This window comes from Mobula birostris, chromosome 19 (assembly GCF_030028105.1).
Source record: "Mobula birostris isolate sMobBir1 chromosome 19, sMobBir1.hap1, whole genome shotgun sequence".
In the NCBI taxonomy this organism is placed as follows: Eukaryota; Metazoa; Chordata; class Chondrichthyes; order Myliobatiformes; family Myliobatidae; genus Mobula; species Mobula birostris.
This window is the reverse complement of record NC_092388.1, coordinates 1660000-1685225: the sequence shown is the minus strand read 5'-3', so window position 1 is coordinate 1685225 and position 25226 is coordinate 1660000. Positions and strand designations below refer to the sequence as shown.

At 45.3% G+C, this 25226-nt stretch overlaps 1 protein-coding gene across 1 annotated transcript in view; it reads right to left on the bottom strand.

The window, feature by feature from the left end:
- Positions 1-25226, bottom strand: part of stk31 (serine/threonine kinase 31) — a 151605-nt gene that overhangs the window by 63939 nt on the left and 62440 nt on the right. The window contains exons 9-10 of the mRNA XM_072282982.1: positions 22797-22921; positions 18129-18288 (exon numbers count right to left, since the gene is read on the bottom strand). Coding sequence (XP_072139083.1) covers positions 18129-18288; positions 22797-22921 — 285 coding nt within the window. The remainder of the gene's footprint in view (positions 1-18128; positions 18289-22796; positions 22922-25226) is intronic.

Below are 25226 nucleotides of genomic sequence, written 5' to 3'. Positions count from 1 at the left end.
CTTCTCATCAATGGACTGCACCAATTTTAAATTTTGTGGTGTTCGAAGATTCAATGCTTCAAAGTACAAAGTATGCATACAACCCTGAGATTCGACTTCCACAGGCAGTAACAAAACAAAGAAACACCATGGAACCCACTCAAAGAAAACATCAAACACTCAATGCACGAAAAAGCAAATCACGCAAACAGCAAAAAGCAAGTGAACAACACAGAGAATATCAAGTATCTAAATATTAAATGGGCCAGGAGTGTTCAGTTTAGTTCAGTTGAGACCCTAAGACTTAGGAGCAGAATTAAGCTCATCGAGTCTGCTCCATCATTTCATCATGCGCAATCCATTTTCCTTTTCAACCCCAATCTCCCGCCTTCTTCCCATAACCTTTCATGCCCTGACTAATCAAGAACCTATCAACTCCCACCTTAAATATACATAAAGACTTGGCCTTCACAGCTGCCTGTGACAATGAATTCCACAGATTCACCACTCCCCGGCTAAAGAAGTTCCTCCACATCTCTGTTCTAAACTGATGTTCCTCTATTCTGAGGCTGTATCTCTGGTCAGCCTCTCCCAGCAAAGGAACATTCTCTTCTCATCTACTCTCTCGAAGCCATTCAACATTTGATAGGTTTCAGTGAGGCCACCCCTCATTCTTTGGAATTCCAGTGAGAAGAGGCCCAGAGCTGTCAATCGCATCTCATACAATAAGCCTTTCATTGCCAGAATCATTCCTGAGAACCTCCTCTCAATCTTCTCCAATTTCAGCCCATCTTTTCTTAAGGGGCTCAAAACTGCACAGGTGACGCCTCATCAGTGTTTTACAAAGTCTCAGCATTATATCCTTGCTTTTATATTCTAGTCTTCTCCAAATGAATGCTAACATTGCATTTACCTTCCTTACCACCAATCAACCTGAAAATTAACCTTTAGGGAACTCTGCACAAGGACTCCTAAGTCACTTTGCACCTTGGATTTTTGAATTTTTTCTCCACTTAGAAAATAGTCTACACCTTTATTCCTTCTAACAACGTGCATGACCATATACTTTACCACTCTGCATTCCATTTGCAGCTTCTTTGCCCTTTCTCCTAATCTGTCCAAGGACTTCTACCATCTCCCAGCTTCAACATTACCCTTACGCCTCCACCTATTTCTGTATCATCTGCAAGCGTGGCCACAAAGCCACCAATATCACCCAATCATTAACATACAATGTAAAAGTAAGTGGTCCTAACACTGATCCCTGCAACACATCACTAGTCACCAGAAGCCAATCAGAAAAGGCTCATTTCTTCCCTCTCTCTGCCTCCTGCCAATCAGCCACTGCTTTATCCATGCTCGAATCTTTCCTGTAATACCATGGGCTCGTAGCTTGTTAAGCAGCCTCATGTGTGGCACCTTGTCAAAGGCCTTCTGAAAATCCAAGTACACAACATCAACCAATTCTCCTTTCTCTATCCTACTTATTACTTCCTCAAAGAATTCCAACAGATCTGTCAGGCAAGATTTTCCATTGAGATTTTCCCTGTGCTGACTAGGGCCAATTTTACTGTGTGCTCCGAGTACCCCAAAACACCACCTTAACAATAGACTCCAATATCTTCCCAGCCACTGAGGTCAGGCTAACTGGCCTATAATTTCCTTTCTTCAGTCTCCCTACCTTCTTGAAGACTGGAGTGACATTTGCAATTTTCCATTCCACCGGAACCATTCCAGAATCTAGTGATTGTTGAAAGCTCATTACTAATGGCTCCACAATCTTGGCAGTCACATCTTTTAGAACCCTGGGGTATAGTCCAACTGGTCCAGTGACTTATCAGCTTCCCAAGCACCTTCTTCCTAGTAATGGCAACTTCACATTCTTCTGCCCCCAACACACATTCACATACTGCTAATGTCTCCCATGAACAGTGAAGAATGGTGCAAAATACTTAAATTCATTCCATCTACCTGGTCCTTGTCTCCCATTACTACCTCTCCAGCATTGTTTTTCAGCAGTCCAATACCTACTCTTGTCTTTTTTACTCCTTATATGTCTTTAAAAAAACATCTGGGATCCTCTTTGATATGGTGGGTGAGCTTACATAGAACTGTACAGCACAACACAGGTCATTTGGCCCATAATGTTGTGCCGAACCAGCTAAAAAGCAAATCAAAAACACCCAAACACTAATCCCTCCTACCTACACCATGTCCATATCCCTCCACCTTCCTTACAATCACGTGCCTATCTACACATCTCTTAAAATCCTTCAATGTATTTGTCTCTACCACCATACCAGGCAGCATATTCCAGGCATCCACAATTCGGAATGAAAGCTTAGCACTCACTTCCCCTTTGAACCTATCTCCCCTCCTCTCACCTCCAATGCATGCCTTCTGGTATTAGACATTCCAACCCTGGGAAAACGATCCTCCCTGTCTACTCTATCTATCCCTTCATAATCTTATAATGATTAGCTCTCCCCTCAGCCTCCGGCTCTCCAGAAAAGAAAAAACAAGTTTATCTAGCATCGCTTGATAGCACACGCCCTTTAAACCAGGCACCATCCTGGTAAACTTCTTCTGCACCCTCTCCAAAGCTTCAACACCTTTCAATATGGAGACCAGAACTGTATATAATTCTCCAGATGTGCCTTAAAGTTGCAACATAACGTCATGATCTTTGAACTCAATGCCTCAACTAATTCCAACCCCCATTACCCTCGCCCCAACAGTATCCAAAGTGATAAAACTGTTGTTGAGGGGGTAGCCACTGTACTGACTCCCTTTCCCCCTCCTGTCACCCAGTTTCCTGTGTCCTGCACCTTGGGTGTAACTACCTCTCTATACGTCCAATCTATCACCCCTTCAGCCTCCCACATGATCCGGAGCTCATCCAGTTCCAGTTCCAACTCAACACGGATTATTGTTAGAAGCTGCCGCTGGATACACTTCTTGCAGTTGCAGTGGTGAGGGATACTGGAGGTCTCCCTGCCTTCCCGCATCCCGCAAGAGGATCATTTCTCTATCCTGCCTGTCATCACTATTGTCCTAGCTGAGCAAAGGAAAAAAACTTGAGCTTTTCTTTCCTTTGCCTTCTCTGAGTGAAGCCTCAGAGCTAAAGCCACTCTGACCATGTCCACTCAGAAGACAGCCATTGGAAGAGGACTCTGGTTTGGTGTTTAGTGTCCCCAGCTTTGGACCTGTGTTGGAGGACTCTGTGGTGTGACCTTTATTGTCTGGGGCTTTGGACTCATTTCAGACCATAAGGTATAGGAGCAGGGCGTAGTAGAACATTGACCAGCCACCAAAACAGACATGGAAAGATTGAGAGGAGGGGATTTCAATCAGGCCCACTGCCCGAGTTTAAAAAAGGCAGCAGCAAGCTGGTCACAGCAGCGTAATAGAGCTTTAACTAGTGACCAATAGGCATTTGCGATTGATGATCAGGAGCAGATTAAAGTGACCAAAAAGCATTTGAGATTGATGATCAGGAGAAGATTAAAGGAAGCAGCCAGCGTTGCAGTGGCTGTTGTCTGAGTGACTGTGCCAGTGGTGATCTCCAGGCTTTAGCTGTCTGAGGAGTAGGAGTGGAACTGGATGAACTCCGAATCATTTAGGAGGATGAGGGGGTGATAGACAGGACATATAGAGAGGGAGCTGCACTCAAGAAAACAAGAAACTAGGTGACAGACTGGAATGGGATAAGGGTTAAGGAGACATCTCAGAGCACTTCTGTGGCCAACTGCCTTAACAACAGGTATACCACTGGATACTGTCGAGGGGTGAGGGGGGAAAGAGATGAATGAACAGAAGAAAGTCACAGTGGTCAATTCTCCGGCACTGAATCTGCCTCTGTGACTCAGAAGGGAAGGGGTAAGAAGAAGTACACTGTGGTGAAAGAGGATGTATTAGTTAGGGAAATGGACAGGAGGTTATGTGGAAGGGAATGAAATTCCCAGATGGCAAGCTGCCTCCCAGGTGCCAGAGTCCAGGCTATCTTGGATCCAGTCCTCGTGATTCTTAAGTGAGAGGGTGAATAGCCAGAGGTCATGGTCCATGTAGGTACCAATAACACGAGTAGGATGAGTGACAAGGTTCTGCATGGGGAGTTCAGGGAATTAGGTGCTAAGTTAAGACAGGACCTCCAGGTTGTGATCTCAGGATTGTTACCCATGCCACGTCCTACCGAGGCCAGAACTAGGAAGATGATACAGTTTAATACATGGCTAAGGAGTTGGTGTAGGAGGGACAGTGTAAGATTTTTGGGTCATTGGGCTCTCTTCCAGAGAAGATGGGACCTGTACAGAAGGGACGATTTGCACCTGAACTGGACAGGACTAATACCCCAGCTGGAAGGTTTGTTAATGCTGCATGGTGGGGTTTAAACTAGAGTTGCAGGGGGAACCACAGTACCAGAACAGTTAATGGAGAGGCTGTGGAGACCTCAAAGTTTAGAATCAAAAGGTTGAGCATGGTGCGACTAGTGTCCTGGGCTGTGTATATTTCAATGCAAGAAGGATTGTAGGAGAGGTGGATGATGGTGTTGAAGATGAGGTAGATGGTTTACAAACAGAGATAATGTGTAGTGACGAAGGGCTGTTGATAGGGAAAAATTGCAGTCAACAGGATGAGTTGCAATGTAAAAAGCGGGCAGAATTGAAAAGGCTGGATTCAGGACTGAATGTCTTGCGCATGTACGTGCGCAGTACAATACACGGAATAAGGTCGATGAACTTGCAGCACAGTTGCAGATTGGCAGGGACGATGTTGTTGGCATCACTGAATCGTGGCTGAAAGATTATAGCTGGGAGCTTAATGTCCAATGATACAGATTATGTCGAAAAGGATAGGCAGGAAAGCCGGCGGGGGGGGCACGATGTGTCTCTGTTGGTAAGAAATGAAATCAAATCATTAGAAAGAGGTGATATAGGTGTTGAGTCATTGTGGATAGAACTAAGGAACTGCAAGGGTAAAAAGACCCTGATGGGAGTTATTTACAGATCCCCAAACAGGATGTGGCCTACAAATTACAATGGGAGATAGAAAATGCATGCCAAAATGGATCTCATGAGAGTAAGTTTGTTGCATGCCTAAGAAATGGCTTTTTAGAGCAGTTTGTCGTTGAGCCTAATATAGGATCAGCTATACTGGATTGGGTGTTATGTAATGAACCGGAGGCGATTAGGGAGCTTAAGGTAAGAGAACCCTTAGGAATCAGTGATCACAATATGATTGTATTCAACTTGAAATTCGATAGGGAGAAAGTAAAATCTGACATAGCAATATTTCAGTGGAGTAAGGGAAATTACAGTCGTATGAGAGAGGAGTTGGCCAAAGTAGCTACTTTGGAAGGAGCTGCTGGCAGGGATGTCAGCAGAGCAGCAACGGTGTGAGTTTCTGGGAAAAATGAGGAAGGTGCAGGACATGTGTATTCCAAAAATGAAGAAATACTCAAATGGTAAAAAAGTACAACCGTGGCTGACAAGGGACAAGAGAAGTCAAAGCTATTGTAAAAGCAAAAGATAGGGCATACAACAAAGCAAAAATTAGTGGGAAATAAGAGGATTGGGAAGTTTTTAAAAACCTACAGAGAGCAACTAGAAATCATTAGAAGGGAAAAGATGAAATATGAAAGCAAGCTAGCAAATAATATCAATATGGATAGTAAATTTTTTTCAAGCATGTTAAAAATAAAAGAGAAACTAGAGTGGATATAGGATCGCCAGAAAATGAGGCAGGAGAAATAATAACAGCTGATGAACTGAATTGAGTATTTTGCATCAGTCTTCACTGTGGAAGACACTAGCAGTATGCCCGATATTGTAGTGTGTGAAGGAAGAGAAGTGGGTGCAGTTACTGTTACAAGAGAGAAGGTGCTCAAAAAGCTGAAAAACCTAAAGCTACATAAGTCACCTGGACCAGAGGAACTGCACCCTAGGGTTCTGAATGAGGTAGCGTTAGAGATTGTGGTAGCAATAGAAATGATCTTTCAAAAATCATTGGACTCTGGCATAGTACCAGAGGACTGGAAAATTACAAATGTCACTCCACTCTTTAAGAAAGGTGGAAGGCAGCAGAAAGGAACTTATAGACCAGTTAGCCTGACCTCAGTGGCTGGGAAGATGTTGGAGTCAATTAGTAAGGATGAGGTGATGGAGTACTTGGTGACACAGCACAAGATAGTACAAAGACAGCATGGTTTCCTTCAGGGAAAATCCTGCCCGACAAACCTGCTGGAATTCTCTGAGGAGTTTACAAGTAGGATAGATAAAGGGGATGTAGTGGATGTTGTTATTTTGGACTTTTCAGAAGGCTTTTGACAAGGTGCCACACATGAGGCTGCTTATCAAGTTGAGAGCCCATGGTATTACAAGAGAGTTATTAACATGGTTGAGCATTGGGTGATTGGTAGGAGGCAGCCAGTGGGAATAAAAGGATGCTTTTCTGGTTGGCTGCCAGTGACTAGTGGTGGTGTTCCGCAGGGGTCAGTGTTGGGACCACTTCTTTTTATGCTGTATATAAATGATTCAGATGATGCAATAGGTAGCTTTGTTGCCAAGTTTTCAGTTGATATGAAGATTGGTGGAGGGGCAGGTAGTGTTGAGGAAACAGGTAGGATGCAGAAAGACTTAAGACAGATTGTAAGAATGCTAAGAAAGTGACAAATGAAATACAATGTTGGAAAATGCATGGTCTTGCACTTTGGAAGTGGAAATAAATGTGCAGACTATTTTCTAAATGGGGAGAAAATCCAGAAGTCTGAAATGCAGAGGGACTTGGGAGTCCTTGTGCAGAACACCCCGAAGGTTAACTTGCAGGTTGAGTCGGTGGTGAGGAAGGCAAATGCCATGTTAGCATTCATTTCAAGAGGTCTAGAATACAAGAAGAGGAATGTGATGCTGAGGCTTTATAAGGCACTGGTGAGGCCTCACCTTGAGTATTGTGAACAGTTTTGGGCCCCTCATTTTAGAAGACATGTGCTGGCATTGGAGAGGGTCCAGAGGAGGTTCACAAGGATGATTCCAGGAATGAAAGGGTTATCATACGAGGAACGTTTGATGGCTCTGGGTCTGTACTCGCTGGAATTCAGAAGGATGGGGGGGGGGGGGGATCTCATTGAAACCTTTTGAATGTTGAAAGGCCTAGACAGAGTAGATGTGGAAAGGATGGGGGGAGAGTCTAGGACAAGAGGGCACAGCCTCAGGATAGAGGGGAGCCCTTTCAAAACAGAGATGTGGAGCAACTTCTTTTGCCAAAGGGTGGTGAATTTGTGGAATTTGTTGCCACAGGCAGCTGTGGAGGTCAGGTCACTGGGTGTATTTAAGGCAGAGGTTGATAGGTTCTTGATTGGACATGACAACAAAGGCTACAGGGAGAAGGCTGGGAACTGGGGTTGGGAAGGAAATAGGGGGAAAAAAAGGATCTGTCAAGATTGAATGGCAGAGCAGACTCGATGGGCCAGATGGTCTAATTCTGCTCCTATGTCATAGTCTTACAGTCTAAAATGGCAACGTTACAATGGTCATGCAGGAATTCAATATGCAGGTAGATTGGGAAAATCAGGTTGGCGCTGGTTTACAGCAGAGCGAATTTCTAGAGTGCCTATGAGATGGATTTTTAGAGCAGCTCGTGGTTGAGCCCACTGGAGGACAGGCTATTCTGGATCGGGTGCCGTGCAATGAACTAGAATTGATGAGCCAGCTTAAGGTGAAAGAACCTGCAAGGCCCTCTTAGTGGACACTCCGGAAGACCATGAGAAGTCGGGATTACCTGCTGGGGTACTGGTGAGGCCCGAATTGCAGAAGGCCTCGGTTGTACTGGTGAGCAGGATGGCAGTGATTGTCAGGAACACTATGAAAAGGGAGGTCACCTTCAAGCGGGGGATGCCCCGGTACATCTTTTCCCAGTGACGGTAACGTCTAGCATCCTGATGAGACAAGCCGGGGAGAAACCCTCTGCAAAGAGGGGAAAGTTGACTGCCGAGTCATTCTACTTTGGAGACTCCCCGGTTCCTGCAGGTTGGAAGAGAAGGCTGGTAGAGGATGTTGAAGCTGGAAGGTGTCTTTTCCACTGATGAGTTTGATGTGGGTTGTTCCAAGAGCACTCGCCATACTATCCAGGTGACCGAGGACACCGCATTTAGAGAGAGGTTACGGTGACTGGCCCCTGCAGAGATGGAAGACGTTAGGTAGCATTTGCGTAAGTTGAAGGAAGCTGGAATCATCACTGAGTCCAGAAGCCCCTATGCGTCCCCAATAGTAGTGGCCAGAAAGAACGGGAAGGTACGGATGTGTGTGAACAGGCGTACTGCCCCCGACCAGTATATGGTCCCAAGGATCGAACAGGCACTGGCCTGTCTGGGTGATGTGACGTGGTTCAGTGTGCTGGACTTGGTGGAGTGGATATTACCAGATCCCCATGAGCTGACAAAGAGAAGACAGCATTTATATGCCCACTGGGACTCTTCCAGTTCGAAAGGCTGCCAGTGGCGTCTTGGGAGCCCCTGCAACCTCCCAGCATGTCATGGAGAAAACGGTGGAGGACATGAACTTGCTTGAGGTATTGGTGCACCTGGATGACCTCAGTGTTTGGGTCCACCTTGGACGAACATGACTCAAGGCTACTGAAGGTTCTAGGTTGCCTGAAAGCTCAAAGGTTAAAACTTTCCTTGGACAAGTGCCAGTTCTGCAAAATGTCTGTCAGCTACGTTGGGCACATAGTCTCACAGAATGGAGGAGCTACAGATCAGTCTAAGATAGAGGCATTGACTACATGACCAAGGCCCCAGACTGTGAGCACTTTGCACTGATTCCTTGGGTTCTGTGGTTACTATCAGAGGTTCGTGAAGAGCTACGTGAAAGTGAGTCACCCTTTGAATCAGCTTCTGGTGTGGTTACTCTCCCTTGGGGAAGAAAGGGAGGAAGACAGCAGGAGAGATTAAACTGACCTCCAGCCCCCGAGTGGGATACTGAATCAAAGGATGAGGAAATGGGGTGTGGAATAGTCTGCCTTTTGCTAACTCTCCACTGATTGAGGAAGAGATTCCCAACCCTTCTCATGCTGAGTCAGGTGAAATCGGGGGGGGGGGGGGGCGGGGTGCTATCTGTGGACAGCCTGGGTTTCAGTGGGATCCTGCAAGGGATGAAGTGGGGCTCAGCCAAGGGACAGGGGGTCTGAGTTACAGGAGGGCACGAGTGATAGAGTGGGGGGAGGCCTCGCCAGGTAGACCAGAAATATCCCCAGTAGTGTTGAAACATGAAGTAGATGAGGGGGTACGGAGGTCTCAAAGAATCAGGAGACCACCAGATAGGCTGGCCTACGTAGCACCGTGGGAACAAGGGTGTGGCCACTATCACTTTGGGGAGCTATGTCGCTGCCTTTTACACCTAGGTTGGACTTTGTGTTTTGCAGGAAGTGTTGGCAAATTATCTCAACGTCATGAGGACATGCCTAAATTTGATGGGGGGGAAGAGTGTAACGCACTGTAAGGTTTCACTCCTAATGTAATGGTTTCTCTGTAAGGTTTCATTGCTAATGTAATGGTTTTTCTGTAGCAGCAGTGTTTGGGTTATGGCTAGAGATAATGGGGCTTTGGAATGAGTGCTGTCCAGTGAAGGGAGTGTTTTTTCTTGTTGTGTGGGCATGTGGCCAAGTGGTTAAGGCATTCGACTAGCGACCTGAAGGTCGTGAGTTCGAGCCCCAGCCGAGGGAACGTGTTGTGTCCTTGAGCAAGGCACTTAATCATACGTTGCTCTGCGACGACACTGGTGCCAAGCTGTATGGGTCCTAATGCCCTTCCCTTGGACAATATTGGTGTCGTGGAGAGGGGAGACTTGCAGCATGGGCAACTGCCGGTCTTCCATACAACCTTGCCCAGGCCTATGCCCTGGAGAGTGAAGACTTTCCAGACACAGATCCATGGTCTCACAAGACTAACGGATGCCTTTAATTAAAAGTGCCTGAGAACGAGGTGATCTAGGTCTTTTGTTGGTGAGAGATGAAGAGAGAAAACGCCAGAAAGAAGTCATAGACAGCAGAACAGAGTGGGGCTGGGAGTCGATGAAGCCCGGGGAAATCGATGGAGGACCAACGGAAAGGAAGCCATGAGCTCTGACTTGTGCACATTAGACTGTTCATTAAAATGAGCCCTTTGCTTTTTGTTTTTCTTTACTAACCCTTTAGTCAAATTAAGAATTAAAGAGCTAAATTGTTTAATTGCGTATGGTGTACTGTCAGCTATTTCGGGGTACTGATCTGTAACAGGGGAACAGATCACACAGCACCCACACAAACATGGAGTTTTGCACCTCAGATTTCAGACGTTTGGCGGGGCCAGAGACTGGCTTCCCTAGACTAACACCGCTTACCGAACCGGAGGGTTACAGACCCTTAGGGGAAAATGGCCATAATATGATCAAATTCATGCTGAAATTTGAGAATGTCAGATGTATCAGTATTACAGTGGAGTAAAGGGAATTACAGAGCCATGAGAGAGGAATTGGCCAGAACTGATTGAAAAAGAATAATGGCAGGGATGATGGCAGAGCAGCAATGAATGGAATTTCTGGAAGCAATTTGGAAGACACAAGATGTATACATCCCAAAGAGGAAGAAGTATTCCAAAGGAAAGTTGACAAATTCATGGCTAACAAGAGAAGTCATAGCTAACATAAAAGCCAAAAATAAGGCATATAATAGAGCAAAGATTAGTGGGAAGTTAGAGGATTTGGAAGCTTTGAAAACCAACAGAAGGCAACTAAAAAGTCATTAAGGTAAAGATGGAATATGAAAATAAGCTAGCCAATAACATTAAAGAGAATACCAAAAGTTTCTTCAGTGGCATAGCGTGTAAAAAAGAGGTGAGAGTAGATATCGGACCACTGAAAAACGATTACAGGTGGTAATGGGGGACAACAAAATGGTAGATAAACTGATTAAGTATTTTGTACCAGTCTTCACTGTGGAAAAGACTAGCAGTATAGTGGAAGCTCCAGGCGTCAGGGATCATGAAGTGTGTGTGAAGTTACCAAAACTGGAGAGAAGGTTCTTGGGAAACTGGAAGGTCTGAAGGTAGATGAGCCTCCTGGATCAGATGGTGTACACCCCAGGGTTCTGCAAGAGGTGGCTGAAGAGATGCTGGAGGCATTAATGATCTTTCAAGAATCACTAGTTTCTGGAATGGTTCCAGAGCACTGTAAAATTGCAAATATCACTCCACTCTTCAAGAAGGGAGAGAGGCAGGAGAAAGGAAACTTAGGCCAGTTAGTCTGACTTCAGTGGTTGGGAAGATATTGGAGTGATTATCAAGGATGAGGTTTCAGGATACTTGGAGGCACATGGTAAAATAGGCTGTAGTCAGCATGGTTTCCTCAAGGGAAAATCTTGCCTGACAAATCAGTTGGAATTCTTTGAAGTAGTAGCGAGCAGAGTAGACAAAAGGAGAATTGGTCAATGTTGTGTACTTAGATTTTCAGAAGGCCTTTGACAAGGTGCAACACATGGGGCTGCTTAACAAGCCACAAGCCCATGGTCAACAGGAAAGATTCTAGCATGGATAAAGCAGAGGATGACTGGCAGGAGGCAAAGAGTGGGAATAAAGGGAGCTTCTTCTGGCTGGCTGCCGGTGACGAGTGGTGTTGCATAGGGATCTGTGTTGGAACCGATTCTTTTTACATTATATGTCACTGATTTGAATGATGAAATTGATGGCTTTGTTGCAGAGTTTGCAGATGATATGAAGATAGCTGGAGGGGGAGGCAGTTTTGGGGAAGTAGAGAGGCTAGAGTATTTAGACAAATTAGGAGAATGGCAGATGGAATAATGTTGGGAAGTGTATGACTATGCACTTCTGTATATGAAATGAAAGGGTGAATGAAAGGATGAAGAAAACAGAGTAGCTTTGGGCCTGTTATCTCAGAAAGGATATAATGACATTGGAAAGGGTTCAAAGGAGGTTCACAAAAATGATTCCAGGACCAAATGGCTTGTCATATGAAGAGCATTTGATGACTCTGGGCCTGTATTCACTAGAATTCAGAAGAATGAGGGGTGTCCTTATTGAAATCTATCAAGTGGTGAAAGGGCTAGATAGAGTGGATGTGGGGAGGATGTTTCCTATGGTGAGAGAGTCTAAGACCAGAGGACACAGCCTCAGAATAGAGGGGTGTCCTTTTAGAATGGAGATGAGGAGGAATTTCTTTAGCCAGAGAGTGGTGAATCTGTGGGATTCTTTGCCACAGACAGCTGTGGAGGCCAAGTCTTTATGTATATCTAAGGCAGAGGATGATCAATTCTCGACGGGTCAAAGCATCAGGGGCTACGGGGAGAATGCAGGAGATTGGAGCCAAGAGGAAAATTGGATCAGCCTTGATGAAATGGCAGAGCAGACTCGATGGGCCAAATGCTGCTCCTATATCTTATGGTCACAAGACCAAAACCACAGACACTAAACATGAAACTGCAGAGTCCTCCAAAAAAAGTTCACACCCACAAGCCACACCGATCAATTCTTGCAGCAGAGACCCCAGCACTTCCTCTGGCAGCCGCGAGTGGAGAAAGGAAAGGATTATAGGCCAGTTAGCCCAACTTCAGAGTCGAGAACATGTTGGAGTCTGTTATTAAGGATGAGGTTTTGGGCTACTTGGAGACCAATGATAAAATAAGTCAAACTCAGCATGGTTTCTGTCAAGGAAAATCTGCCTGACAAATCTGTTAGTTCTCTGAGGAAGTAACAAGCAGGGTGGACAAAGGAGAGCCAGTGGATGTCATTTACTTAGATTTTCAGAAAGTGTTTGATAAGATGCCACACACAAGACTGCTTAACAAGATAAAATCCTATGGTGAAGTCCTGTCGAAGGGGTTCCACCTGAAACATCGACTGTACCTTTGTCCATAGATGCTGCCTAGCCTGCTGAGTTCCTCCAGCATTTTGTGTGTTGCTCAGATTTCCAGCATCTGCAGATCTTCTCTTGTCTATGGTGTTACAGGTAATGTTCTGGCATGGATAGAGGAATGGCTGACAGGCAGGAAGCAGCAAGTGGGAATAAAAGGGCCTTTTCTGGTTGGCTGCCGGTGACTAGTGGTGTTCCTCAGGGGTCAGTATTGGGACCACTACTTTTCACATTGTTTGTCAATGTTTGGATAATGGAATTGATGGCTTTGTGGTAAAGCTTGCAGATGATATGAAGATAGGTGGAGGAGTAGGTAGTGCTGAGGAAGCAAGGCAATTGCAGCAGAACTTAAACAAATTGGAAGAATGGGCAAAAAAATAGCAGATGGAATACAGTGTTGGGAAATGTGTGATAATGCATTTTAGTAAAAGGAACAATAGTGCAGACTATTATCTAAATGGCAAGGAAGTTCAAACATCAGTGGTGCCGAGGGACTTAAGAGTCCTTGTGCAAGACCCCCAGAAGGTCAATTTACAGGTACTACTACTACGTCAACTCAGGCCTAGGGGGCCAGTGTCGGGCACGATGATGGACTCTTCACTTCTCCCTCTCCCTCATCAGTGTGTTCAGTTCATCTACATTAGCCGCGCCGCTGTCTTCTAGGAGCGTGTTGACCATAGTCTTGGGAGGGCGCCCAGGGTTCATCCTCCCGTGCTTGGGCTCCCATGTGATGACTAGGCTGGCAGGTAGCTCGGGGTGGTGTAGACAGTGCCCCGCTAGTTGCAGTCTTCTCGCCTCGATTTTAGTGGTGAGCATCGGTAGGTTGTTATAGAGCTCGACGTTCGTCATGTGCTGTTGCCAACCCACGTCAAGAGCCATCCGGAGCATTCGTGTACAGCAACCATCTAGACACTTCCGCATCATCTTGGTGAGTGTCCACATCTTGCAGCCATACGTGAGAATGGACTCTATGACTGCTATGAATATCCTCTTTTTAAGCCCTCTGGTCAGGTTCGACTTCCAGATTTCCTTCATGTCGTTCATAGCCCTCCACGCCAGCGCCTCCTGTATCTTTATGTCCTTCTCCGAACTCATCATTCTTGACCCGAGGTACTTGTAGTCAAAGACTTTCTTAATGGTATCATTCTCTATGGTCTTGAGAGTACCTTCATTGCAGTTAAACACCATGTACTCTGTCTTTTTAGCGTTTAGATGAAGCCCAACTTCATTGCACTCAGTTTCCACTTTTGTCAGTAGCTGCTGTGCTTCCTCCATCTGGTCAGAGAGCAGGACTATGTCATCTGCAAAATCGAGATCTGTGAGCATAACTCGTCTGACCCTTTCGGTTCGCCCTGGTTTTATGGTAAAACCAAGCTTGTCATGATCTTTGGTAGCTTGACGCAGAGTGTAATCAAGGACGATTATAAAGATTTACAGGTAGACTCTGTGGTAAAAAAGGCAATTGCAATGTTGGCGTTTATTTGAAGGGGAATAGAATATAAAACCGAAGAGATAGTGCTGAACAACAGAAAATCTGCAGATACTGGCAATGCAAGCAATACACACAAAATGCTCAAGGAACTCAGCAGGTCAGGCAGCATCTATGGAAAAAAAGTACAGATAACATTTCAGGCTGAAACAATTCAGCAGGACTAGAGGGGAAAAACAAGGAGTAGATTTGAAAGGTGGGGGAGTGGACAGAGAAACGCAAAGTGATAGGTGAAACCGGGAGGGGGAGGGATGAAGGAAAGAACTGGGAAGTTGATTGGTGAAAAATACAGGGCTGAAGAAGGGGGAGTTCGAAAGGAGAGACCACAAGGCTGTGGAAGGCAGAAAGGGTGGGGAGCAGCACCAGAGGGAGGCGATGGACAGGCAAGGAGATATGGTGAGAGAGGGTAAAGGGGATGGGGAATGGTGAAGGGGATGGGGCGGGGGGAATTACCAGAAGTTTGAGAAATTGATGCTCATGCCATCAGATTGGAGGCTACCCGGACGGAACTCAAGCTGTTATTCTTCCAACCTGAGTGTGGGCTCATCGCGACAGTAGAGGCGGCCATGGATTGACATATCGGAATGGGAACGGGAAGTGGATTTTAAAATGGGCAGCCACTGGGAGATCCTGCTTCCAGTGCCACTCGAAATGGTCACCCAGTCTACATCGGGTCTCACCGATACACAGGATCCTACACTGGGAGCACCAGACACAGTATACAACCCCAACAGACTCACAGGTGAAGTGTTGCCTCACCTGGAAGGACGGTTTTGGTAGTGAGGGAGGAGGTGTACAGGCAGGTGTAGCACTTGTTCCATTTTCAAGGATAAGTGCTAAGAGGGAGATCAGTGGGGAGGGACAAATGGACAAGGGTGTCGCGTAGGGAGCAGAAAGGGGTGGGGGGCAGATGTGCCTGGTGGTGGGATCCTGTTGGAGGTGGCGGAAGTTTCAGAGAATTATGTGCTGGACGCCGGGGTTGGTGGGGTGTTGGGTGAGGACAAGAGGAACCCTATCCCTGGGTAGGGTGGCAGAGGATGGGGTAAGAGCAGACAAACGTGAGATGGAAGAGATGCGGTTGGAGGGCAATGTTGATGGTGGAGGAAGGGAAGCCCCTTTCTTTGAAAAAGGAGGACATCTCCTTCATTCTAGAATGAAAAACTTCATCCTGAGAGCAGATGCTATGGAGACAGAGGAATTGAGAGAAGGGGATGGTCTTTTTATAAGTAACAGGGTGGGAAGAGGTATAGTTCAGGTAGCTGTGAGAGTCCATGGGTTTATAATAGAAATCAGTAGATTGTCTCTCTCGCTCTGGAGATAGCCTATGAGATCAAACAAAGGGACAGAAGTGTCAGATATGGACTGAGTAAATTTGAGGGCAGGGTGGAAGCTGGAAGCAAAGTTGATGAAGTCGACGAGCTGGGCATGGGTGCAGGAAGCATCACCAATGGAGTCACCACAGCATAATGCAGGATGTAGCACAATGTTGAGGCTTCATAAGACAGTAGTCAGGCCGCACTTGGGAGTATCGCCAACAGCTTTAGGTCCCATATCTCAGAAAGGATGTATTGTCATTGGAGGGAGTCCAGAGGAGGTTCATGAGGATGATTCCAGGAATAAAAGGGATTAACATACGTTTAGCAGCTTTGGGTCTGTACTCACTGGAATTTAGAAGAATGCAACGGCAGGGGGTGGGATCCCATTGAAACCTACCGAACGTTAAAAGGACTAGATAGGGTGGATGTGGAGAGAATGCTTCCTAAGGTAATGCTATGCAGAACTAGAGGGCACAGCCTCAAAATTAAGCGCGACCCTTTGGAACAGAGGTAAGGAGGAATTTTTTTTTAGGCCAGAGAGTGGTGAACCTGTGGAATACTCTGCCACACACTGAGATGGAGGCCAAGTCCATGCATATATTTAAGGCGGAAGCTAATCGTTTCCTGATCAGTCAGGGCATCAAAGGATATGGTGAGAATGCAGGTGTGTTGACTGGGATCCGGGATCAGCCATAATGGAACGGCGGAGCAGAATCAATGGGCCGGCGGAGCAGAATCAATGGGCTGAGTGGCCACCTGCTTGCCTTCCAATCTCAACCCGATCGATTTCAATTTTGCTCGACGCTTTAACAAGCAATGAGTAAGGAGCAGGTGATGAGTGTGTGCTCCACCACTGGCCCGCACATTCTGCTGTCAACCTCGCCGAACTTGCCCGGAGAAAGCATAAGTGCCAGATCGCCAGTCAGCCCAGACACAGCACCAAAATGTAACTGCACACAGTTCAGTGAACTGTCCTGCAGAACGTCACTGCTGGTCACAGGCACCATCGTGAGATGCAACAGACCGAAAACTTAAGTTGTTCTGTCCTCAGAACATATATTTATTGTGATACAGTGCAGAACAAGCCCAGCAATCACGAGTGAACCCTAGCCTAACACAGAACAACTTACAATGACCAATTAACCCATCAACTGCTACGTCTTTGGACTGGGAGCAAACTGGAGTACCTAGAGGAAACCCACGCAATCATGGGGAGAACGTACAAACTCCTTACAGACAGCGGTAGGAAGTTCTCCCCAAGGAGCGAATTACAGGACCATTGTTTTGACATTTCCTTGAGGTGGTCTGCAGTTCAAAGCAGAGACAGGGTAGATGTGCTAGGAGATCATCTGTAGCCACATCTCCCATTGCTACCCTCTATCACTGCTCATTGTATAAACAGGAGTAATTTGCAGAGTGCAGGGACAAGAGACTTCAAGTCAAGTCACTTTTTATTGTCATTTCAACCATAACTGCTGGCACAGAACACAGTAAAAATGAGAAAACGTTTTCCAGGACCATGGTGCTACATGAAACAATACAAAAACTACACTGAACTACGTAAGAAAAAACACAAAAACTACACTAGACTACAGTCCTATCCAGAACTGCATAAAGTGCACAAAACAGTGCAGGCATTACAATAAATAATAAACAAGACAATAGGCACAGTACAGGGCAGTAGGTTGGTGTCAGTCCAGGCTCTGGGTATTGAGGAGTCTGATGGCTTGGGGGAAGAAACTGTTACATAGTCTGGTCGTGAGAGCCCCAATGCTTCGGTGCCTTTTGCCAGATGGCAGGAGGGGGAAGAGTTTGTATGAGGGGTGTGTGGGGTCCTTCATAATGCTGTTTGCTTTGCGGATGCAGCGTGTGGTGTAAATGTCTGTGATGGCGGGAACAGAGACCCCGATGATCTTCTCAGCTGACCTCACTATCCACTGCAGGGTCTTGCGATCCAAGATGGTGCAATTTCCGAACCAGGCAGTGATGCAGCTGCTCAGGATGCTCTCGATACAACCTCTGTAGAATGTGCTGAGGATGGGGGCGTCCTTAACACTGGTCACAAGTGTTTATAGATAAAGTGAAAGTGGAACAACAGCTGAGCTGTGAGATCTAACAAGCATCTGATTTGATTGCTTTTTAAAAGTTATTTCCCTTCTCTGTCCAAGATGATTGTAGATTGGGTGTGCAAAATAATCTGGACAGGGACCAAGTGGATCAATCATATTGCTGCCTGCACCCTAGGATTCAAAAAGAATTTTCACTGTACATACAACAGCATATCAACAAAATAATCTTTCTGAAATGGATGTTTTTGACAGTACCACTATGACAGATCAACCAAGAAATAAACGGTGGATTAATGCAGTAGGTTACAATAATTCATCACCATATTCTATCAAAGTAGTATACCATCACCTCACTAGCAAAAATAAATGTCCATCTTACCAGTGAATTGCATTTCTGAAGTGTTTCTTGAGCAAAGTTGTATTCATGCCAAATATTTTCAAGATGCTTCATTGAGTGTGGCATATGAATACGACCCTCAGTCGCGACCTTCATTGCATGGACAAGGTCATTTCCAAATCGATCTGCATTTAACTCACTCCTGCAAATCAAACAACAATGTAGTGCGATCTTCACTTAATAGCATAGGGAGCTCTCCAAGAAGTAAACATGATAAAAGTGGCCACTTTATTAGGTACACCTCAACACTATGCAAATATCTAATCAGCCAATCACGTGGCAGCACCTCAATGCATAAAAGCATGCAGACATGATCAAGAGGTTCAAACACCAGAACAGGGTTAAAATGACTTTGACAGTGGAATGATTGTTGGTGCCAGATGGGGTGGTTTGGGTATCTCAAACCGATCTCCTGGGATTTTCACATACAAGTCTCTAGAGTTTACCGAGGGAAAACATCCAGTGAGTGGCAGTTCTGTGGGCAAAAACGCCTGTTAATGAAAGAGGTCAGAGGAGAATGGCCGGACTGGTTCATCATGGCAGGAGGGTGACAGTAACTGAAATAACCAGGCATTACAACAGTGGCATGCAGGAGACCATCTCTGAACGCACAATACGTCGCACCTTGATATGGATGAGTTACAGCCACAGAGGACCACACCGGGTTCCACTCCTGTACTTAATAAAATACCACGGAGCGTACATTTCATAAACTCTTGTGTCTGATGGAAGTGCAGAGATATTAATGTTTAACTGAGTACAATAGTTATCGATACTGAAGTTGCACAACTTTTGCAATGAAAACTGATCCATATTTGCTTCATCTCTCCTACCTGTCATAAATACCATGAACCAATCAATTACCCAATTAAATTTCAGCACTGGCAACCACCAATTAAACAATTTGGCTCAATCAGAAGAAAATTCTCGATTTCACTGCTGAACAGCACTGACCTGGCACGTGGACAGTGCCTCTGATGCAGCAGAACATCCTGATGCGTTTGATAAGCCTTTCAGAGTGCCAAATTTATAAAACGCCACATTACACTGCAAACAAACATCAAGTAATAAAAGCCACAAGGGATGAAGTTCACATCAGAGTGCCTGCGCTCGGGAAGAAGAGTGAAGAACTGGTCTCGGAACTGCAGATTTTCAGAATTGTAATCAGAATCAGCTTTATTATCACTGAAGTGATAATAATACAAGCGACTGGGCTTGTATACTCTGCAATTTAGAAGGCTGAGAGGGGATCTTAATGAAACATATAAGATTATTAAGGGATTGGACACGCTGGAGGCAGGAAGCATGTTCCCGATGATGGGTGAGTCCAGAACCAGAGGCCACAGTTTAAGAATTAGGGGTAGGCCACTTAGAACAGAGTTGAGGAAAAACTTTTTCACCCAGAGAGTGGTGGATATGTGGAATGCTCTGCCCCAGAAGGCTGTGGAGGTCAAGTCTCTGGACGCTTTCAAGAAAGAGATGGATAGAGCCCTTAAAGATAGCGGAATCAAAGGTTATGGGGATAAGGCAGGAACTGGATACTGATTGTGGATGATCCATGATCACAGTGAATGGAGGTGCTGGTTCCAAGGGCCAAATGGCCTACTTCTGCACCTATTGTCTGTTGTCTACATCATTAAATTGTTTGCAGCAGCAATTATAGTGCAATACACAAAAATTATTATAAATTACAATAAAAATATAACAAGAGTGTAAAATTGTGAGGGATGGTTCATAAACTATTCAGAAATTGGATAGTAAAGGGGAAGAAGCTGTTCCTAAGATAATGAGTGTCTCTCTTCAGGCTCCTGTACCTCCTCGCTGATGGCAGTAATCATAGGGCATGTCCTGGATGCTGCAAGTCCTGTTTGATGGATTCCATCTTCTTTAGGCACTGCCTCTCGAAGACGTTCTCACTGCTGGGGTGGGCTGTGTCCATGATGGATTTGGCCAAGTCCGTAACCCTCAGCGGTTTGTTGTGATCCGACATTGGGGGCTCCATACCAGTCAGAAGGCTTGCTTGAGTAGTTGATGACATACCAAATCTCTCCAAACTCCGAATGAGGTATAGCCACTGGCATGCCTTCTTCATAATTTCACCAATATGTTGGGCCCAGGACAGAACCAGTGATGCTGACACCCAGGAACTTGAAGCTGCTCACCCTTTTCACTGCTGACTCCACCAAGACAACTGCTGTGTGTTCTCCCGATTTCCCATTCCTTTTGCAGATAGCACCAGTTAGTCATAGAGTCATAGAGCACTAAAGCACAGAAGCAAGCTTTTTGTCCCTTCTAGTCCATGCTAATCTATTATTCTGCCAACTCCCATCCAGCACAGCCCTTCATACACCTCCCTATCCATCTTCCCATGCAAACTTTTCCTAAATGTTGAAATTGAACCCACATCCAACAATTCCCCAGGCAGCTTGTGCACACTCTTGACACCTTCTGAATGAAGTAGTTATTCTGGAAATGAAAGAATTGCCAACACTTGGTTTCAAACAGTTCTTAGAAGATATCAGCTCCTTCCTTCTTTCCCGCCTCTTTCACCTCAGACAGTTGAGGAAGTCTGGTATGGGCCCCCAGATCCTAAGAACTTTCTACAGGGGCACAATTGAGAGCATCCTGACTGGCTGCATCACTGCCTGGTATGGGAACTGTATCTCCCTTACTCACAGGACTCTGCAGAGAGTGGTGCAGACAGCCCAGCGCATCTGTAGTTCTGAACTTCCCATGATTCAGGACATTTACAAAGACAGGTGTGTAAAAAGGGCCTAAAGGATCACTGGGGACCTGAGTCACCACAACCACAAACTGTTCCAGCTGCTACCATCCAGGAAATGGTACCGCAGCATAAAAGCCAGGACCAGCAGGCTCCAGGACAGCTTCTCCCACCAGGCCATCAGAATGATGAACTCACGCTGATTTGAGTGTATTTCTATGTTACATTGACTGTTCTATTTATTATAAATTACTAAGATTGCACATTTAGACTGAGACGTAACAAAGATTTCTACTCCTCATGTATGTGAAGGACATAAGAAATAAAGTTAATTCAATTGGTGCTAATTATTCCAAGACAATAAATGCCCAAGCACTGATCAGTCAGTATCAACAAGGCTGAATTCACAACTTTAATTCATTGGAATTGGAGAAGGTATGCTGCAGACAGACTAAAGAAGGCCTTACGACATAGAAGCAGAATTAGGCCTACCAAGTCTGCTCCACCATTTCCCCCCCACCCCGAATCTCCTGCCTTTGCCACACAACCTTTCACGCCCAGACTAACCACAAACCTATCAACCTCTGCTTTAAATACACCCACTGACTTAACCTCCACAGCTGCCAGCGGCAACAAATTCCAGAATCATCAGCTTCTGGCTAAAAAAATTCTTCACTTCAGCCCTAAATGGATATTCCCACTATTTTAAAGCTGGGCCCTCTGGTTCTAGACTCTTCCGCCATAGGAAACACCTCTCCACATCCACTCTATCTCAGCTTTTCAACATTTGAAAGGTTTCTGTCAGATTCACCCCACACCCCTCCACCCAATTGTTCCCAGCTCCAGTAAGTACAGGCCCAGAGCCATCAGATGCTCCTCATGCGATAAGCTTTTAACTCCAGGAATCATTCTTGTGAACCTCCTCTGGACCCTCTCCAAGGTCAGCACATCCTTTCTTAGACAAGGGGCCCAAAACTGCTCACAGTACTCCAAGTGAGGCCTCACCCGTGCTTTATAAAGCCTCCACATTACGCCTCATTTTCGTAAAACTGTATCATTAATAGCTAGGGTTGGAAAGAACATCTTTTACAATGAACACCGAATGAAAAATTTAACTTAAAATGACGAGATTAATATAATGAAAATCTGAGGATGTTAAGCAGGTTGCTGCCTAATTGAACTACTTAGACTCTGAATGAATTAGGTTTAGTACCAGAAATAACTATTTTCATTAGGTTATCTGTTAGCTGCTGGTTTAGAAAAAAAATCATAATTATAACCCAAGAATGGAAGGATTTGGTTTATTCAGACATTAAAAAAACACCCAGAAAATGGCATAAAACATCACAGCACAGTACAGGGCCTTCAGCCCACAACGCTGAGCCAATGTTTTAACCTACTCCAGCATCAATGTAACCCTTCCTTCCTGCATAGCCCTCCGTTTTTCTGTTGTTCAAGTGCCTATTTAAGTTTCTTAAAAGTCCCTAATGCATCTGCCTCTATCACCAACCACGGCAGGGCACTCCACGTACCCACTAGTAAATGTTACCTCTAACACAACTCCATACTTTCCTACAACCACTTTAAAATTATATCCCCTTATGTTAGACATTCCACCCTGGGGAAAAGTCTCTGCTGTCCACTCGATCCATGTCTCTTATCATCTTGTACACAAACCTGCTTGCAGAATGACAAGGAATTTATTGATGTATAGTCACATTTAGTGGAACATAATACTGATCAGATGTTTACGAACAGCATCAGTGACTGCATGCTAGATGCATGGAGAAGAAAGACATGACTGCACACGAGGTGTTTGGAGAACAGCGTCTGTGCAATTTGTGCATTGTCAGCACCGGTAAACAAAAATAAATGACATAACAATATTACTAAAATTGCATTTGAAACCTGCTAAGGTAACGTCTTACCTAACCTGTTTCAGTTTTTGAACTTTCTCTGCCAAACATTTGAGCTTCATTTCAATGTCATGGTTTTGTTCATCCAACAACTTCAACTCTGTCCCTTGATGCCATTTTAATTCTTCTTCCATTTTCTGAATGAGTTTAAAAAAAGATAGAGTACTTTAAATCTCTACTATTGTTGCAAAAACATAATATTTAGCATTAAATTGAAAAAGGAAATTTTAAGTAAGCTCCTTCTATCTCACAAACAGTCTACCATCGGAATGAAACTTGTCACGGGAGGCCTCAATCGTTCTGCGTGATCTCTACATCACCCTCCATTCTCTGACTTCACCCTCCATCCTTCTCCGGGACCTCTGGACCACTCTTCCACTCTGAGTTCGCCTGTTTCATAAACACAGGAGATTCTGCAGACGGCGGGAATCCGGCGGAACAGACACACACAAATGCTGGAGGAACTCAGGTGAGCCAGCATGCATGGAGGAGGATGAACAGTCTATGTTTCAGGCCAAGACCCTTTTGCAGGACTGGAAAGGGGGGAGGAGCCCGAATAAGATGGTGGGGTAGGTGAGACTAAGAGAGAAGGAAGGTGGGTGTGGGAGGGGATGAACTGAGAAGCTGGGAAGTAGTTTCCCTGTAGTTGCAGTAGCTCTGAATCTCCTCTCCAAATACATTCAATGACTCTGTGTTACAGGTTTCTGGTGCAGACAATTCCAAAGATCAGCACCTTCTGAACGATGACATGCCACTGCGTTAGCCGGATGGTGTATCTGTGGAACTCATTGCACAGAGAGCTCTGCAGGACAAGTCTTTGGGTATACTTAGAGCAGAATTTGATAGGATCTTGATTAGTAAGGGCGGCAAAGGCAGAAGAGTGGGATTCAGAGGGGTGATAAATCAACCATGATGGAATGGTGCAGCAGGCTCGATGGGCCAAATTGCCTAATTCTGCTCCTATGTCTTATGGTCTTACTGACATTCCTCACCTCAACCTGAAATCTGTGATCCCTTAATCTAAACGATACGCCGTCTGACTTTTGTTGCCCTCACTGAGGGAAACGTCCCCTTGGTATCCATTCTGTCAATTGTAATTAACAAAGTAAATACTTCAGAAGGATTCTGTGCTTTAGTGAGCCTGGGCTCATCCAGCTCAACTTCACTACAAAGTTAAACCTTTTCTTGCCAGGATCATCCGGGGGGATCTTTTCACACTGCTTTCAATGCAAGTACATCCTCCCGTGCAAAGTCGCCGCCTCTCAGTCACAACAGATTTGTGAAAACGGTGGAGATTAGGCCTACTGGTGTCAGCAGGATCCATGTTATCATGGAGCCTCAATTAGATAGGCTGCCAATGGCCTCCAGTAGGGGCTGATGTTGAAGAGAGTCAAGATTCAAGATTCTAGGTTTAATGTTATTTCCAGTACACAGAGTACAGGAGAATGAAATAATTGTTACTCCGGATCTGATGCAGCACAAAATAAAACAAATGCACAGAATAGCTTTCAGCATATATTGATTATATATACATAAAGTGACACTAGGCACAGGAGTGTCTGTACATAAGGTCACTCTGACAGGAAATGATACAGTGAGAAGTGGTGGTGGGGTGTGGAGGGGTGGATCAGCCTCACTGCTGATAGTACATACAAAAAGACTCTTTGGCCCAACTGGCCCAAACTGACCACAGCCAGATGCCTGCATTCCTTCCACGACCCTCTAAACCCATACCCTCCATTCACCTATCCAAATGCCTCGGAGACGTTCCTTGCTATTGACCATATTCAGTAATGATCAGGAAGCTGGAGATGATGGGAATGAATTTTGGGATAATCCCAAGTGCCGGGCAGTTGCATTATGAAGGGCGTCATCAAGTTTATTGTCATTTAACTACATGCATGTACACCATTAAACGAGACAGAGTTTCCCTGGACCAGGGTTTAAATCTCAGCAGTACACTTAACACCCACAGAACACACAATAACTTCTGAAAGGGAGGATAAAATCTGCAGACGAATTACACTGAAGTAAACAAACTAAAGTGCATAAATGAAAGATTGCGAGGCACAGATTAACCAGCGACACATTGAATGCGGTGCGGAGCTTAGAAACCCAATGGCCTGAAGGAAGAAACGGTTTGCCATCCTGACCGTTCTTGTTTTTATGCATCAGAGACTTGTGCCTGATGGTAGAAAGTCAAAGAGGATGCTGGATGGGTGGGTGGATGGGATCCTCAATAATATTAAGGGCCCTGCGTATACAGCGCTCCTGATGGATAGTAGGGAGACCCCGATAACCCTCTCGGCCGTTCTCATGATCCTTTGGAGAAACTTGGGATCGGAGGTTCGTCTGCACCCCCTCCAGACAGAGATGTAACTTGTCAAGATGCTCTCAATGGTGTCCCAATAATATTCAGTTAAGAAGATGGGGGGGGGGGGG